The sequence below is a fragment of the Xiphophorus hellerii genome, chromosome 2 (assembly GCF_003331165.1).
Source record: "Xiphophorus hellerii strain 12219 chromosome 2, Xiphophorus_hellerii-4.1, whole genome shotgun sequence".
Lineage (NCBI taxonomy): Eukaryota > Metazoa > Chordata > Actinopteri > Cyprinodontiformes > Poeciliidae > Xiphophorus > Xiphophorus hellerii.
In genome coordinates, this window is record NC_045673.1 from 21,552,267 (window position 1) to 21,564,979 (window position 12,713).

Consider the following 12,713-nt stretch of genomic DNA (forward strand, 5'->3'; position numbering starts at 1 on the left):
AAAACAACGCAGAGGACAGAAAGAAACACACGCGCACGCACGCATACGCACGCAGTTCACAGAGTGATTACACATGCAGACAGAGACGCAGAGCTGCTCCACCCTCCTTCTTCTTCTTCTTCTTGGTTGGTTTGTGCCTCAGCAGGGTCCCTTCCCCCTTTGTGAGGGGCGCCGCAACAGAAACCACTTGTTTCGTTTGTGATCCAACAGGATTAATTACACACACAATGGAGGCCTATGCCCTCAGGTTTCTGCTCTCCATCGGCTCCCCGGTGTGCTGGCGGCGGCGGTCTGGTTCATCTTCAACTGGAACAATGGAGATTTGTGTTTAGGCATATATACAGATGTGAGCTTGAGTATGCTGCCATCTTGTGATTGCATCTGGACATGATTATAAATCAAGACGGCCGAGAGAAATGATGTCGGTGAGCTCTTGTTCATAATGCAACATCCAGTGGTGGAGGCGAATTAAAGATGAATGAGGAGCTGCAGGAGGCTCAGCGACTGGCAGAGTTCAGCCTGCAGAGTGTAGCTGCACACACAGCGCTCAGCAAAACCCTTCACACACACCTTAACGTTTTTCACATTTATTGGTCTCGTTCACTTTGACGTGTACTAATAAAATGAACATACAGCAGCGGTAAGTGGGAGAAAAATGATAAATGGAACGTTCTAACCAATCGAAAACTGAAAAGTGTGGCATGTATTTCTGTTTAGCCCCCTTTACTCTGACACCCTTAGATAAATACCAGCGCATTTGCATACAGACGTTGCCAAGTCAGTAAGTAGACCATTTTGTAATTCAGTTTTAGTATGAACAGAGCTGTTACGAAACAGTCTCAGTTTTTCTTGCGTCCTATTGGGACGCAAAAAAAAAAAAGATGCATGGTTTTCGAAATTGTTCAGTTTTTTTTTTTTTTTAAAGAGAAAAGCTTATGCGTATGTATTCAGTCGATACCAAATCAGTACTTTGAAGTACCACCTTTATGGATGCAAGGCATTTTAGGGTCTGAGGTTTTGCACATCCTAAGACTTAACATTTTTGCCAATTGCTCTTTGCAAAATACCAGCAGCTCTGTCTGATTGGACGGAGTGCATACAAGTCTTACCACAGTTCTTCAGCTTGATTTAGTTTGAACTTTGACACATAAGTGTGATTTCAGTAGCAGCTCTGATTATATGCTTACAGCTAGTTTCATTAAACTGTAAAAACTCACATTTTATGAGTGTGTGCCAATCCTGGACTTAATCAAACAATAACTTCAATCACATTCATCAGGAAAGTTAGTAAACAAATCTTTATTAGGTCTTCAGAGACTTACCAAAAAAGGTTAATAACAAAAAAAAAAATCAATCTTTCATTCTTAAACCATACAAAAACCCCGTAACATCACACGTTAATACCTTCAATAACTCCAGCATCTCTTAGCATCTGTATTTTGTCATCTGTCTACACCAAACAGTTGAGACAGAGAACATTTTATTAAACAAGCTTCACTCAAGCCCGCTAAGGAAGTCTGTAACGGCTACATTCCTGCAAAAGTGGATGCATAGCTAAGTTTTGAGTGCATTACTTGACTTCTGAAGTACATACACTGTGTTCAAAATTATTATGCAAATTGGATTTAAGTGTCATAAAGATAAAAAATGTTGCTGTGCTATTAAATTTATAGGTTGTATATTGGCTCTTTGAATCACTATAATTAATTTCAGAGAGCTGGGTTGATTAGTTTGTCTGGTGAGCTCAATAAAAGAAAATCTACTCAAGAAGGATGTTCCACATTTTTAAGCAGGCCACAAGTTTCAAGCAATATGGGAAAGAGAAAGAATCTCTCTGCTGATGAAAATCATCAGATAGTGTAGTGCCGTATGACAAGATATGAAAACATTAAATATTTAATGAAAACTGAAGTGTTATCGTACTGTGAAGAGATTTGTGGTTGATTCAGAACAAAGACGGGTTTGTGCAGATAAAGGCATAATGAGGAAGGTTTCTGTTGGACAAATTCATAGGATTAAGAGATCAGCTGTTAAAATGCCCTAACAAAGCAGCAAACAGTTATTTGAAGGTGTCCAGATGGACGCAGTAGTGGATTGGTGGTGGACGGCCACCACGTCCTAACACGGCTGTGACGTCAGCAAGGAGGTGGTGGAGTCATGCTTTGGGCTGAAATCATGGGGAGAGAATCATTGGTCGGCCCCTTCAGAGTCCCTGAAGGTGTGAAAATGACCTCAGCAAAGTATATGGACTTTCTGACTGATCACTTTCTTTCATGGTTCAAAAAGAAGAGCCGAACCTTCAGTAGCAAAATCATCTTCATGCATGACAATGCACCATCTCATGCTGCAAGGAATACCACTGTGTCATTGGCTGCTATGGGCATAAAAGGGGAGAAACTCATGGTGTGGTCACCATCCTCCTCTGACCTCTGACCTCAACCCTATTGAGAACCTTTGGAGTTTCCTCAAGCAGAAGATCTGAATGCAGCTCATATCAAAACAGCAGCTCTGGGAAGGTTTTCTGACATCCTGCAAATAAATTCAAGTAGAAACTTTCCACAAACTCACAAGTTCAATGGATGCAAGAATTGTGCTGTGATATCAAAGAAGGTTCTATGTTTACATGTAACTTGGTCTGTTAAGATGTTTTAGATTGAAATAGCTTTTGATTTTAGTACATGTGAACATTTAATGCTGCACATTCATAGAATGACCGTTTGCAGTTCTTTATAATCCATAAAATGCTTAGAAAATCTGCTGTGCATAATAATTTGGAACAGTGCATTTTGAGTTTTTTAGTTTTGAAAAATATACTGTTCTCATAGGGAGCTTTGTTCAGTAAAATTTGATTTATACTGTAATAGTTCATGACTTGAAAATTATATTGACCATCATTTGCATTGACCATTTAAGAAAATCTGAGAAAATATCACTTACATAATAATTTGGAACACGGTGTAAAATAAACAAAAAAACTTTGGCACATTTGATATTCAACCACCAGTAAAGCTGCAAGCAAAGATTTTCCTTGTGCTTCACACATGAAGACCTGAAGAAGCTTGACCGTTGTTTCGCAGATGATCAGAAAGGAGCGGAGGAGTAAAAATGGTTGCATTTTGCAGTTTTTTTTTTTTAAGGTACAGTCACTTTGTAGGGGCTCCCCGGGACATTATCGTCGCCCCATTTGACGATGACGGTGTAACTGCCCTTGTCCTTGACGGTGTAGGTGACGTTGTACAGCTTGTTGCCCATGTGTTTGACATAAACCTCCTCGCATGGCGCTAGGGGTCCGTGCACGCCCACCATCAACATGTTGGTACCTGGACAGAGAGAGAAAAAAAATCCAGATTTAAAGCTACCAGCTTGACTGTTTTCCCAAAGCAGTCAAACTCGGGTTAAATTAAAACCTTAGAACTAGAAGTTGTAGTAAGTTTTCTTATCGTTTTGGTAATTTGCTGTAAAAGCTTATTAAATCAAGACAAAGTCCAAAAACAAGCTCCCATTGGCAAGTGCTTCTGGTGACATCACATAAAGGCAAATGGTTAATTGTGTGTTTATAATTAATTTGTTCCTCTACATCTGCAGCTTTTTGAACTTATTTCACCTTTAATAGAAGCAACAAAACACGTTGAGCTAAATGTGAAAACTCTTCATGTATTTCTGAAAAATTCAGTTTTAGAAACACTTGAGTCAAATTCTGACTCAGAAATGCAAAGTTAACGTTTGTGCTACTCAAGTATACCTAAAATCGCAAATCTAGGTTGAAATCTGTCAAAAGTCACTATGTTTACAGATTAGCTCAGTTCTTGAGCCTCTTGTGATGTCATCAAACCAAATACATACAAAGCAGATTTTTTTTTTTTTTTTTTTTTTCAGTTTTCTTTGCAAAACTGAATTTTGTAAAACCCTGCAGAGGAAGTCAAAACTTTACTACTCATGTACTGATGTGTTTTTACTCTGACTGTATGTTAGTGAGAGAATAACACTCCCGGATGGCATCATTAATGATCACGGTGACCGTCGGTCGCAAATGCATCCAAGCAGATGGAAATTCTTCACGCTTGGCATGTGTGGACAATTTTCCGACACTTCCTAAATTTATCCTCTCCTCACCTGCTTTGCTGCAGTCAACAGTGAAGTTATTTTTCTGCCCGACCAAAGCCTTGGACAGCCCCGCTCCGCGACAAACCACCTTGCTGGCGTCGCACGTCAGTTTGGCTGAGGTGGCGGAGGAAGACGAGCTGTAGGCGCCGCCGACTTTGGAGGTCTTCGTGACAGTTTCGACCAAAACGGAGGAGGTCTCATGGAGGCTGTGTCCCCCTGACAGCCGGGCGCCTGCGGGAGAGGGAGAGAGAGAAAAAAAAAAAGAAAAAAGAAACTTTATCTAAAACTGTATTGGTTTGGACACGGTTGCATAACCCACTGGGTATTGACAGCGAAACGAGGAAAGCTGCACCTTGGAGAAGTTCTCACAAAAGTGAGAGAAAGTGGCCTGAAAAAATATTTCTTATGCCTCAAGGATAAAATAAACTTTCACAACTTGAATCTTTTGCATTTTTTTAAAATCACATTTTAAAAAACTGATGGAAATAAACTGGCAGCTTTTATCAAATAGGAGCAGAAGCAGCACAGACACACATTACATAACGTTGTTTTTTTTTTTCCCAGAACTTCCACACTTTTTTCAGCAGAACATTTGTCTCATTATGGTGACATTTGTCATCCACAGATCAGATGGGAGAGTGACTGTCGCGCAGACCTGTGATTTTGGCTTTGAAGGGGCTGCCCACTATGTGCTGCGGTCCGCCGTATTTGATGGTGATGAGATAGTTGCCGGGCGCCATCGGCGTGTAGGTGATCCTGTAGCCTTCTGGACACTCTCGACAGTCCATCTTCACCTTGGAAGGGCCGTCGATGTTGACCGACAGAGCGCCGGAGCCGGCGTTGCAGGTGTTGACCACGAACTCCGAGGGCACACCTGGAGGAACGGAGGGCAGGTCTTAATACGGCAGTGCCAAAATCGTCACGTCAAACATACATGCGGACCAAAAAAACCTGTCTAAAATGACAGAAAAAATTGCTTTTGATTTTGCTCAACAATAAACGAAGCATGCAATACTTCTAATCGAACAAGTTAACGAGTCAGTTTTTGAAGGAAAGAAAGATTCAACTCACTGTAGGTCCAAAACTGAGAGTTTTTCGTGTTACTTAAAAGAAAGTCATCCAGTCTTCACATTCTTTTGGACTCGGATGACAAAAATAAAGACAGAAAAAGTCTGCCTATCCTCAGCAATAACAACTGAATTTCACTCTCTTTCAAAGTGCTTTCCGTACTAAGAGAGGTTTAATAAACTATATAGAAGCAAATTTGGGTTTTATAAAGTCTAAGTTGAAGTCAGTTTATAAACGTGATCCTACTTAGTATGAATTTAAAGTGAAAGAAAAAACATATTTATTAAAAGACAAATACTTTGTGTTGTACTTCATATTTTCCATTGTAGAAAATATTTGTCAGTAATAATTTTCTTCTCTGATTAAAGAAGAAAAAAATCAATAAAATCTCCATCTGCATCAACCACCTGTTGTGGCGGGCCAAACAGAGTCAGCCAAGCACCCGCTAATGGCCCCCGGGCCGCACTTTGGACACCCGTGTCTTAAATATAACTCCTCATTTCCTGAACGTAAATACCCCAGCGTGTGAGCGGTGTGTGTGGGATGTACCTGTGGTTCCTCCCAGCAGCCCGGCTCCGTGGGCCGTCACCAGACCGGGATCGGCGATCAGACCCGGATCTCCCACTCGCACGTTGAAGGGACTTCCGGGAATGTGGCACCCGTTGAACTTGACGTCGATGGAGTGAACGCCATTCTCGCGTGGAATGAAACGGATTGCACTTTTGTCTAAAAAGAGAGAACAAAAATAGAAAAGTGAAAAATCATTCCTCCTGCAATAATTTTCTCCCTCTTGGTATAAATATGATCATCTGGGTTCTCTCTCCGTACCCCCGTCCAGATCGCTGACGTAGCACTCCTCGGACGATCCGGAGGGCGTGTGAACTTTGGCATCAACCACACCTCGGGCCCCGTTGCGCTGCACCATGAAGGAGGCCTCCTGAGTTACTTTCAAGTCCTTCTCCTAGAGGGAAACCAGATGAACACAACCTAAATTTACAGCCATCATCACCGCACAAACTAATTTCAGGCTTTTAATGAGGCGTTTGAAGTTAACTCACGGTTTTCAAATCCATATATGTTCATATATATACAAATATATGCACACCCACTAGTATTCGGATTAATATCCGTTAGCTGTGGAGAAGCCACGCGTTTTGTAGCCATCAACAAGCTTCTGGAATCATTTTTGCTGGAAATCTGCCTGCTCTTCTCATCATCAAATTGGTTTGTTTCCAGGCACGAGTCCCACTTTTAATCATAGTCCATTAATTTTCAACGGGTTTGAGCTCAGGGCTTTGAGGAGGCCGTTTAGGAAGCTCAATGTAAGCCCTCCAAAGCTATTTTTGACTTGTGTTTAGGATATTTTTTCCTGTTAGAAACACCAAGCTGAATTCAAGTGTCAGGCACCTGACCCAAATCGTTCCCCGATCACATTATGAGAACTGCTCATAATATATATACTCAGGATCTACCCAGAAACCACCTTGGCTCTAGGTGATCCTAAGCTCCTGGAATGCCAAAGTCGCTGTCCACGCTGAAGCTGACCACTTTTTCCCCCTTTCTTCTTCTACTACTTTGAATTATTTGCTGTCAACTGTTAACATTTTGCTTCCTTTTCAGTAATTTTCTCATCACAAAAGCTACATCTATCCTGGGAGAGAAAATCCAAAGTTAATATATGTCGTTTTTGTCCATGATAACTGTATGTGAGGCTCTCATAGGGAGTGATTGTGCCCACACCTGGAGGGGACACAACCTGTATGACTCATCAGCTCTAAAATAGCCCAGACTGAGTTTCTGAGAGGCAGAAAAAAGTTTACAGCGAAGCGTTGCCCCTTAAAGCGAAAACAACAATGGCTCCAACCGGACACACATAACTTCACGCTTAAAACACTTCGGAGGCACTTCAGCTGGCTTTCAGTGACATTCAGATCCCTAAAAACATTGCTTTTAGCTTTACGTCAGCATATAAAACAAACGCTCCTCTGCGATGGCTGTAAACTTGTAAAAGTATCTTTATCTGCCGCTCCAAGAGAGACGCGTAAACTGACGGAGGGCCCACATAGCACAGCTTGTATTGCCCCACATTAGCGAGGGACAGTTAATCCAGCCCTTCATCGCCAGCCAGCGTCGCAGTATTACAGTCCTGCAGACTGCTCCAACACTGGCGTTCAATTACACTTCAAGGGCAAAGAGCTATGAGACAGAAATATCCACCACAAATCACACTCACCATCTGCTGCTCAGCTCTTATATTTTGTATATGTATATGTTTTATGTGCTGAGAATTAATTTGATTTTTATCGCTGGGGTGTGTGTGTGTGTGGGCGTGTGTGTGTGGGGGTGCACCCACCTGAAGGCTCGTCACAGTGAGCCTGCGGGCCTCGTCTGACAGCGTAGCGATCGGAACGATGAACGGGCTGTCAGGGATGTGCTCGTTGTTGAATTTGATTGACACCTCGTAGTCACCTGGGGAAGCAGACATGTTATTTACTTTCACAATCAAGTGAACCGCAGGGAAGCGGAGGGGGAACAGCTGGAGAGCCAACTGGTGAGGAGGCAAAAATAAACAGGCGGCGCATTTGGCGAGGAGCAGCCTTCCGCGGGGGGGGGAGTCCTCACCTGGCTCCTTCACGACGTACGAGACGCCGCAGGAGCCGTCTTTCCTGTCCTCGAAGGAGATCTCCGCCTTGCTGGGGCCTTCCACGGCGATGGAGAGGCCACCGGCGCCGGCCTCGCGGGTCCAGATGCTAAATTCGGCTGGAGCGGGCGAGACAGAGGAGAAGCGAAGTCTGAAACGTCCGTCTAAATGAACGGACGTCATCGAAGCTTAATAGAATATTACTGATATACTCGTTTGTTCTGATAATTTAATTCTAAAAGAGCAGCTTGTACAAATTCGTTTACACAAAGGATGCTGGATTTTAAGCGTGTACTTCTGCTCATTTTGATAATTACGGCTCACTGCAAATGAAAACCCAAAATTCGGTTTCTCAGAAAAATGTAATATTACATAAAACCAACAAGAAAGCCTTTTTAATACTTCACAAGCAGAAAAAGCCATATTAGGTAATTGCTTTATCTGGCCGCTTATCTAGTCCTATACAGGGAAAGTTAGGTGGAAGGAAAATGTGATAAAGAATTCCCATGTTAGTAATGTAAAGGATCCTGTAGTATCAGAGAGACCATGCACTCAAAGCTTCCTTTGCATAGCATGTTTTTTTCAGAAAATGTGAATTTGTTTTTTTTTTCTATCTTTGAGGTAGAATTAAAAGTTTGAATCGTATCACTCTTTCTGTTCAGTGACACTCAATTGACTGAGATTCTGTAAGGTTCTGACATCATTTCTGTCTTACATGGGGCTCCAGCCACGCCTCTCTCCAGGCCGGGACCTCCTGCGCGGACCTTGTGGGCCCCGCCTTCGCCCATCGGCCCCACGGTGAACTGGAAGGGGCTGCCCGGCACGTGCTGGCCCCTGTACTTCACGTTCACGGTGTGGGGTCCGATCTCCTGCGGGATGAAGCGGACGCTGTACGTGCTGCTTCCTCCGTCCACGATGTCCGCGTCCACCGTCTTCCCGCTGGGGCTCGTCACCTGCGCCGTCATGGCCTGGGAGCCGCTCTCGGCTGCCGGGTCACACCCACCAGGTTAGACGCAGTTGAGATTTTCACACCAAATAGTGCGGCTTGATCAAACTCCGACTCACGCTCGGGTCTGGCGGTGATGCCGGCGAAGCTGCTGAGGCTCTCTCTGCCCAGAAAGTCTCCGAACACGTCTCTGAAGGGGCTCCCTCCTCCTCCTCCTCCTCCTACCTGGGTGCTCTCCTCCACGCGCACCTCCCTCTTGGTCTCCCCGCCGCGGGTCTTGCTGATCTCCGTGCGCTCCGTGCGAGTGTATGTGTGGCTGCTCCGGGTGAACGTCCTGGTTAGCCTCTCCTGAGCGGAAACCATCTGGAACCAGTTTCCTGCAGAAAGGAAGCGGAGGTGAGCATACGGATGGAGGGCTGTGTGTGTGTGTGTGTGTGTGTGTGTGTGTGTGTGTGCGACGCTGGCCTCGTTTAGTCTAAAGCGCTCCACCGCCGCTCTCCGAGCATTTTCTGGCCGTCTCATGCGCTCACCTGGGATCTTGAGGTTGAGGCCGCAAGTGCTGCCCACTGAGGCGATGGAGGAAGCCTGTCTCTTCCTGGTAATGCTCTCCTTAATCCTCCCTTCTCCGGTCACCTTCACTGTGAAAGGACTTCCTGCAGGAAACACAGAGAAATGTTAGTTTTTTGGGGGGTTTTTTATTCCAAGTTGTGGTGGACATTTATTACATTGTTTATCATGATACGAATTATGGTTTATCATTGTCGTGATAAATTTTAGTTACTGATACTCAAAAAAAAAAAATTCAACAGTATAATCAGAAATGTTATTTTTGCTATTTTTTCCACTTTTTCTTCCACAAGAGCATCAATAAATATCAGTAAATTTGAAAACGTGAATATATTCAGTTGCTGTGAGCAGTTAAGTGATATAAATCCCTCTTCCTTTCATTAACCCTTTCATGCATAGTGGTCACCACAGTGGACAGCCATCTAAAAGCCATTTGCTTGTGCTTCTTGTGGATTTTTAGGTTATAAATACACACAGACCACTGAAGTGGATACTAATGCATCATAAAATACACTGTCAACTACTGGCCATCAGCTGCAAATGCAAGAAATTACTTTTTGTTAAATCCAATATGGCCGACAGACAAAAAAGCATGCCGACCGACCCGGTCCCTCCTTCTACTGTAGACGACTCTTGCAGGTAAAAGAAATTACTCTGACATCAGATAATCCCTAAAGAACAATACTACTGATGTATTTTTCAAATAACAACTTTGTATTTGGAGAAAATTACAACTGATTAGCTAAAAAAAAAAAATTTTACAAAAAATATTTTTCCCACCTTTTTTATGCCCTAAGAAAATAATAAAATTCCCCTTTGTTTCAAACGGGAATTTTTGTTTTTCAAGCTCAGTGTTTATGTCTGTGGCACTATGCAGGCACCGTCCTGTAAAACTGTTTATTACCTAAAATAAGTAATAACACATTGTTTTTTTTAAAAAATTAGAATATTCATTGTTATCACCATAGCACCACAAATTATTGCGATAAATTTCTAAGTCCATACCGCCCACCCCTAATTTGAAAGATCTGGTTTATTTATTTATTTGTCAGATAAAAATTACTTTTTCTAGTTAGTAAATAAAAATGTCCTTTTGTTTCATATGTTAATGCTTGTATTTATCTTAAAATAAGTTCTATTTCTAATAATACAACCAACACAACAAAAACATGCTGGCTTTTTCCTTCATGGTCCAAGAACTAAAGGTAAGCTAATGCTATGAATGCCAGGTTTAGCAACGTTTTTTCTATTTTCTTCTCAGTTTTAATGCAATATATAAAACATTTCCCCATAGAATGGCATTAATATTGTAAAGAATTTCCTTTTTTATGAAGTAAGATTTTGTTTGTCAACAGATTGCGATGCAAACTGGGGACTTTTCAGCACGTTTATGTAATAATCTATACAAAATGGATTTCCCATTGAAGAAAATGTATTAAGCTACTGGTCTAAGTAGTTAGTTTAGCTTTTTTTGTTCAATTTTCTTCTATTCACACTTCTTTTCCCTTTCTTTTTTCCCCCCACAATGTTATTTATTCTAACCTGGGATGTGCTTTTCAGCAAACTTGATGTTGACGATGTAACTCCCAGGTTCTGTGGGGCAGTAGGTCACCCTGCACGTCCCGTCCTCCACGTCTTCGCAGTTTATATCCACTTTGCTCGGACCCTCAATGGACAACGCCAAACCGCCGTAGCCTTGTGCACAAACCGGAACCAACGATCAGAGCCGCGTTTTGTCCAGACCTGTGTGCCAAACGGTCGGGACGCCGAGAGCCTACCAGCATTCCTCGTGTCCACAAAGAATTCAGCCATTTCGAAAGTGTGCGCCTCGACCAGCCCTTTCCCGAAGGCCTTCACTCGGCTGGCCTCGCCGATCTCCGACTGGCCGACCATTATTTTGAAAGGGCTGTTGGCCACGTGCATCCCATTCTTCCTCACGCTCACCTCGTGCTCGCCAACCTCCTTCGGGGTGAAAGAGATGCCTGTTGCAAAATAGTCAAAGTGAAGCAAAATTGAAATCAAGACAGAAAAATTACAAAAACGGGCATTTCCTTGCAACTGACTACAAACGTCAATGAGCATCTCTGTGTTGGGATTTCATGAGACGAACCGAGGCAAAGCTGTGTGAAATTACAAGGTGGAAAATGAAAATATTAAAGGGCTTTAGAATTTCATTCGAAATAAAAGTCTGAAAATGCCGGCGTGCCTCCGTACTCCGTGAACAACAAGATCTCTGACTTTCCATTGCATTATGCCCACCATGCTTTACAAATGCTCTGCTCTGTTTTCGTCTTTCTGAGTTTTGCCGCCTCTGTCTCACCGAGGTGTCTGTTGGGCAGCCGTTTGAGCAGGCAGGGCTCCTCGTTGCCTGACGGCGCTCTGATGCTGGCAGTCAGGGAGCTCAGATCAGTCTCCGCGATCTTCAGGGACACGTCGGCTGCCGTGCCGACGTTGAGCTGGGATGTTCTGGTTATGGTGTCGTCCCCTGACATTCAAAGGGAAAGAAAAGATAACTTCAGATGTTTTTCTTCCCCCGGAATCTGGTTTACAGCCGTTTACTTTCACGTCTGCCTGCGAGACAGACGAGGCGTTTCCTCACCAGTGATCTTAGCGGTGAAGGGGCTGCCAGGAATGTGCTTGTTGTCAAACTTCACAATGATGTTGTAGTCTCCCGGAGCTGTGGGCAGGTAGGACACGGTGCAGGTGCCATCTTTGTTGTCCTTGCAGGTGATCTCAGCTTTAGAGGGACCCTCGACCGCAAGTGACAGACCACCTGTTTGAAAAAAAGAGAACGGGTGAGAATCATTATGCAAAAGCACAAAATCTCACTAAGAATTGTGCTCTAGTTTTGAGATAATGAAATATCTTCAAAGAATAACTTGCAAGTAACTTTCCAGCAAGATACTTTAAACAGGAGCTTGTTTCAAGTCAATAACTCCTTAATATTGAAGAAAAAGTTATAAAACTTTTATACTTCATCAATATTAAGGATTTACTAACATAAAACAAGCTCCTATTTCTTGCTGAAAATGTACTTGCAGGTTAGCTTTGTCTTTTTTCAACTGCCTCAAGATATTTGCACTAGACCAAAATACTTTGTAAAATGTTGTGTTATTGCAGTGTAAAACCTTAAAATCATGTAAAATGTTCTAAAAAAGGGCATTTAAAATTGCTTCACTGTCACCTTCTCCTGCGTTTTTGGTGACCACGGTGAACGTGGCAGCTCTGTTGACCATGCCGTAACTCAGACCCGGACCATAGGCGGTCACCACTCCACTGTTCACAGCATCCACAAAGAACTGCAGCGGGCTTCCTGCAGAGGATCAGAGCGAGAAAAATAACTGGTTTGCTCATACAGTGGAATTGGGATACCATTAACAAATTCAA

The 12,713-nt window shown here is 43.0% G+C and overlaps 1 protein-coding gene across 2 annotated transcripts in view; it reads right to left on the bottom strand.

The window, feature by feature from the left end:
* Positions 1-2,953: 2,953 nt before the first annotated feature.
* Positions 2,954-12,713, bottom strand: part of LOC116736551 (filamin-C-like) — a 30,249-nt gene continuing 20,489 nt past the window's right edge. For both annotated transcript variants that reach the window (XM_032589050.1, XM_032589058.1), the window contains 15 exons: positions 12,511-12,639; positions 11,926-12,099; positions 11,647-11,811; positions 11,105-11,308; positions 10,869-11,021; positions 9,290-9,412; positions 8,879-9,136; positions 8,529-8,798; positions 7,795-7,932; positions 7,526-7,641; positions 6,001-6,133; positions 5,722-5,898; positions 4,760-4,978; positions 4,114-4,335; positions 2,954-3,320 (listed from right to left, as the gene is read on the bottom strand). In XM_032589050.1, coding sequence (XP_032444941.1) covers positions 3,133-3,320; positions 4,114-4,335; positions 4,760-4,978; positions 5,722-5,898; positions 6,001-6,133; positions 7,526-7,641; positions 7,795-7,932; positions 8,529-8,798; positions 8,879-9,136; positions 9,290-9,412; positions 10,869-11,021; positions 11,105-11,308; positions 11,647-11,811; positions 11,926-12,099; positions 12,511-12,639 — 2,669 coding nt within the window. In that variant the 3' untranslated portion in view covers positions 2,954-3,132. The remainder of the gene's footprint in view (positions 3,321-4,113; positions 4,336-4,759; positions 4,979-5,721; positions 5,899-6,000; positions 6,134-7,525; positions 7,642-7,794; positions 7,933-8,528; positions 8,799-8,878; positions 9,137-9,289; positions 9,413-10,868; positions 11,022-11,104; positions 11,309-11,646; positions 11,812-11,925; positions 12,100-12,510; positions 12,640-12,713) is intronic.